The sequence below is a fragment of the Frankliniella occidentalis genome, unplaced genomic scaffold, assembly GCF_000697945.3.
Source record: "Frankliniella occidentalis isolate FOCC.00 unplaced genomic scaffold, Focc_3.1 Scaffold825, whole genome shotgun sequence".
NCBI lineage: Eukaryota > Metazoa > Arthropoda > Insecta > Thysanoptera > Thripidae > Frankliniella > Frankliniella occidentalis.
Window position 1 is genome coordinate 31,566 of NW_026267933.1, and position 4,711 is coordinate 36,276.

Here is a 4,711-nt window from a genome sequence, read left to right on the forward strand (position 1 = left end):
GTGCCATAACCCGCCCAAAAGGCCTCTCCTCCCATAAAATTTCACACATGCAGCCCGCCACTTACCCCGCCGCGCGCCGCCCAGCAGAGCGACGGCGGAGGAGAAGAAGTGGAAGAGGAGGAAGAAGGATCTTTCGCCGTCTCCCTTACACCCCCACTCGCGCATCTCCCGCTGTCCTTGTCCCTCTCGGGAGTGCCCCCTCCTTGGCCCCTCTTCCTCAGCACTCACTTTCCGATGAGATATTAGCGCGGTGTAGTGCGGTTTCGGTGTGGCGGAACTGCCGAGCAGTATTTTTCGCACGGTGCGAAGTCGACCAACTTCTGGGGGGGTATTATAGCAGACCATAGCGATGCCCCCTCCCCCTCCGGCCCCAGGCGGGGTCGGCAGCGGGAGTGAATGGTACGCAAAGTAGGGTAGCCCGCCCGGCCAGCAGGCCAAGCCAGGGCCTCGGCCGGGGAGGCTAAGGGTACCGCTATCGGGCGGCGAGAGCGGGCCGAGGCCGAGACGGCGAGTCTCGCTGCTGGACAGGCCGTGGCGGGGCGTGGCGGGGCGTGGCGGGGCGTGGCGGGGCGTGGTGGGGCGTGGCGGGCCCGGGACGGGGTCGGCAGCTGCCCTAGACAGAACTGACAGTGCCGGGTACCGTGACGGATTTCAAAGTGGGACCAGTCGGGGCTGGGGTGGTGGGGAGAGAGGGGTAGGGGACCCTCGGGAGGAGCCAGCCGGGAGGAGAGGTGGGGGCATATGCATATGCAGGTCCCCCCGACAGTCGGCATCAACTGCGTCCCGGCCGCGCCGCCGTGCGGTACTATCCCCGCCTCGCCCCGCGTGGCTAAGAGGTTGCTTTAAGCTGAATTAATGTGGCTTAAGGTAGCGCCCTCCAAACGGCACCCATGGGCTGGGACTTTGGGCTGGCTGCTCGGGCTAGCGGCGGGGCACTACGGTCCCTGCGGAGGCAGCCTGACCCTTGTCCCACCCGCCCCGCCAGCGGCACCAGCCTCGGCGCCAGCACGGACCAGGGCCGAGGTCTAATAACATGTATGCGTAAATTTTGAGAAAGGGGGTGGGGGGGGGGGCAGAACGAGAGAGAGAAGAGAGAGTGTGGTAACAAGAAAGAGAGATAGAGCCGCTGAGAGAGAGGGAGAGAGAGGGAGAGAGAAAGAGAGAGCGAGGGACCGAGAGAGAGAAATAGATCCCTCGGGGGAGGGCGCGTAGTCCCCGGGGGATCCGCCCGCACCGCCCGCTCTCTCTTCCTGTCCCGGGAAGGTTTCCCACTAACCAAAACCTATCCCTGAAGACTGCGGGGTGAAAACCATACTCCCCCCACCCACCCGCCAGAGGCAGAAACCAGAAACTATTCATTTCAACAGCGACGCCCTCGCAGTTATGATTCTGCTAAAATAATTGCAATCATCCAAAAGCGTTGCATGGAATGCGCGCACTGCCCTGCACGATATGTGATAGTATTCACCGTACCCGCCTGAATCCGGAAATATGACCAGAAAGAAATGCCAGGGCAAGTGGCAGGAAAATGTACACACCAAAACGAAAAGCGGTAGAAAAGGGATCGCTATCACTGCAGTAGCCCTGCGAAACGCCTGGCCGTATGGTTTTCTTCGGCTGTAAATAAGACACTTACTTGTAGGGTCGCTTGTAAGCGCTTACAGTAAATATAACGACGGGTCGCTCGGTCCTTGCACTCGGGCGCTCCGGCTCCATAAAAGGAGCAGTGCGCGGTGCGCTTCGCGGTCGTCGGAGATTTATGTTATTTTAGAAAAACCCTCGCACGCACGCGCACAGGCACACACATACACACACTCCCTCTCTCGCCTTCTCCAACGACCGCAAACACCACCGCCGGACAGGAGAGCAGATTATTGCACGAGCACCCCCCCCCCTCCCGCACCTCCCCCTGTCCGCGTCGTAAAAAAAAGTAAAAAGGTAATAAGGAGGTGCTGGGCGAGGAGCAGGCTGCTGATGCGCGATTATGACCCGAGGCCTCATCGCGCGCGCCTCCGTCTACAAAAACAGCTGGATTACCAATTTCGCTGTCTAAACTCTCTTACACCCTGCCCCCACCCGACTCTAGGATAACTTATTTGTACGGTTATATTATGATTTTTTTCGGGTGATTTCCTTCGTCCCTCCGTAACTTTAGGAATGATCCACGGAAGCTTTGAGGATGGAGGTGATGTTGAGTCGACATGGCTCTACATAATATGACTTCCTTTGTTTTACCAGCCGTGAAACCGCTAATCGGTTCGCAGACTCCGTAAACTTGCATCATAAAATGTACGACACGCGATTCTTGCTGCTAGTCGAACAATTCCGCGCCGTTTCTCATCAGAATTACAATTTTGATTTGGCTTCGTAATACAGCACAATTTTGTTCAAAACGAATCATGAGTTTAACGTAGCACAAACTTTGGCACAAAAACATTCAAATGCAGTATGCAGCCCCACACATTACCTGTCACCGCGTTTGAAACTGAATATGTAAAGTAGAGTGCCACTCACACATGACGTTGAGCGTGATGATGTTGCTGGTGCCGTCGCCCTCCACGTTGGACGCCACGCACGAGTAGTTGCCGGCCTGCGGCCTCTGGATGCTCTGGTAGGCGAGGTTCTGCGTGATCAGGATCACACCGGCGCGCGTGTTGCCCTGGATAGGCACGCCCTGTCAAAAAAAATAGGGAACAAACAAAGAAAAATGAGCGTCTGAAAAACAAAACAAAAACAACAACACAAAAGGTACTGCGAGGAGTGAGTCCATCTCGCCCGTCCCGCCTATAAGGCACCAGGTCGTCACGTGACGAGGCCGTCCCTAACGCGCGTCGCGAAATGATTATTGCCAGACATTCTCCCGCGCGAGACGCTGCAGCGCGCTGCTCCGAGTCGCTCCTGCTCCTCATCTCGGACGGCACTTATCACGCAATGAGCCCCCCGCCGCGGTGCGCCCCGCCCGGAACAATTTAATACCGTGCAACATTTAGCAAAGTGCAGCACGGCCCGCGCGCGCGAGAAAGAGAGAGAGCGAGAGAGGCGCCACGACGTCTTCTGCAGGCGAGGAGGTTAAAAATTATGCCAACATTTTTGATCTCGTTATTTTAGAACGTCATAGAGAGACGTGACTATTAATTAGCGAGAGTCTTTTCTCAACGGAGGATAGCCGTACGGCGTTTCCGTGGATCCTTCCAGGACACCGGAAAAGAAAGTGGGGGGGTGGGGAGAGAGAGCATTGGGGCGGATGTGTAGCCACCACCGCGCAGGCGAGCAGCGCACAGTGAGCAAAACGGACAAATTAGCCGTAACGTTTGACGAACGAAACACAATATTGCATTGCCGCGCCATTCTCATCACATAACAAGTCAGAGAGGCGAGCGAGCAGAGAGAGACTCCAAACAAACAGCTGCGCGGCGCGGGACCACAATCTCCACCGCCCGCCGCCCCGCCCGGCCCACAATGCTTGCAAATTAACGTCGCGACCGACTCGCTGAATATGGCTTTATGAGCGATCGCGAAATCACAACACGTATTTCAGTAACTGAATGACTGACTTAAAAGTCCACCCAGCGCCGCCGCGCGGCGCGCGCTCTCAATAAACACGCGTTCATTTGCAAATTGAATCGGCCGCGTAATTAGAGCGCCGAGTAGGGAGGGGGAGAGAGGCGCAGGTCTTGGCCCATCTGATTACAGCTGCGCGTCCTGGAGCCAGCTCACGGGAACAGCGGAAAGCGCCCCGTAAATGTTTTAATGCAAACTCTGTTACATCGCGTCGGAGTATGGGTGGTGCAACTGATGCCATGGCTCGGGGGCCTGCGGACTATATAATTGATGCTGACGCGACAGACAAGCGTCGCTGTGGGCCAAGCGAGGGTCGTGACGGGTCGCGCGACAGTTCACACCGAACAAAAGTTTGGTTGGCCGAGGCCAGGCCCGGCGCCGGCCTCTTTTACTTTGCACAGCATGGGGAGGGCGTATTTCTAGACAGCGAATACCAATAACGCCTGCTCAGATTACGGTTGAGTCTCTCGCCTGCCCCAAACCCGATAATATAGTTCGCGAAACTTTTCGATTACGGTGTCGGGGCGATAATTTCCTGTCACTGTCGGCAAAATGCCAGCCGCCAGGATTGCGGAGTGTGTGTTTAATCAGTGCAGCACAATCACTCAGTAAACACGTCAATTTCCTTGAGATATCGCCGAGGGCCAGAGCGCGGCTCGGAGCGCTGCGGAGCGGAAGTGCGGGAGGGGCGATGGTGTGGTGGTGGGGAGGATGAAGGGGGAGCCAGAGGGAGCAGCGGGCGAGAGGAGGAGCAGAGAGGGCAGCTACTTACGTTGTGTTTCCACACCACCTTGTACGCCGGCGGATTGGAGTTGACGTGGCACTCGAAGTACACGTTGTCGCCCTCCTCGATGTCGTTCGGATTGATCCCCTTGCCGAGCTCGAGGCGCAGGGTGGGCGGATCTGTCGGGCAACAAAGACGACACATATATATATACTCCGCGTGAAACGCCATGATGAGGGACGTCGTCGTCTTTGTCAGAGGCAGGCCGAACATGGTGATCTGATTACAGTCCCCCGCCTTGCCGATCGGGCCGTAGGGGCCGGCGGCGGCCATGCTAGTCGAGCCGTGCTGGGGACGCAACGCATATGGGGGTAGGGCCGTCCTGTTGCCATGGGGAGGCCCATGGGGAGGCCCATGGGGAGGCCC

General features: G+C 57.4%; 1 protein-coding gene across 1 annotated transcript in view; it reads right to left on the reverse strand.

Annotated features, from left to right (window-relative positions):
- Positions 1 to 2,431: 2,431 nt before the first annotated feature.
- Positions 2,432 to 4,711, reverse strand: part of LOC127751735 (B-cell receptor CD22-like) — a gene marked incomplete at its 5' end in the record, with an annotated part of 2,982 nt that continues 702 nt past the window's right edge. The window contains 2 exon segments of the mRNA XM_052275731.1: positions 2,432 to 2,674; positions 4,334 to 4,464. Coding sequence (XP_052131691.1) covers positions 2,471 to 2,674; positions 4,334 to 4,464 — 335 coding nt within the window.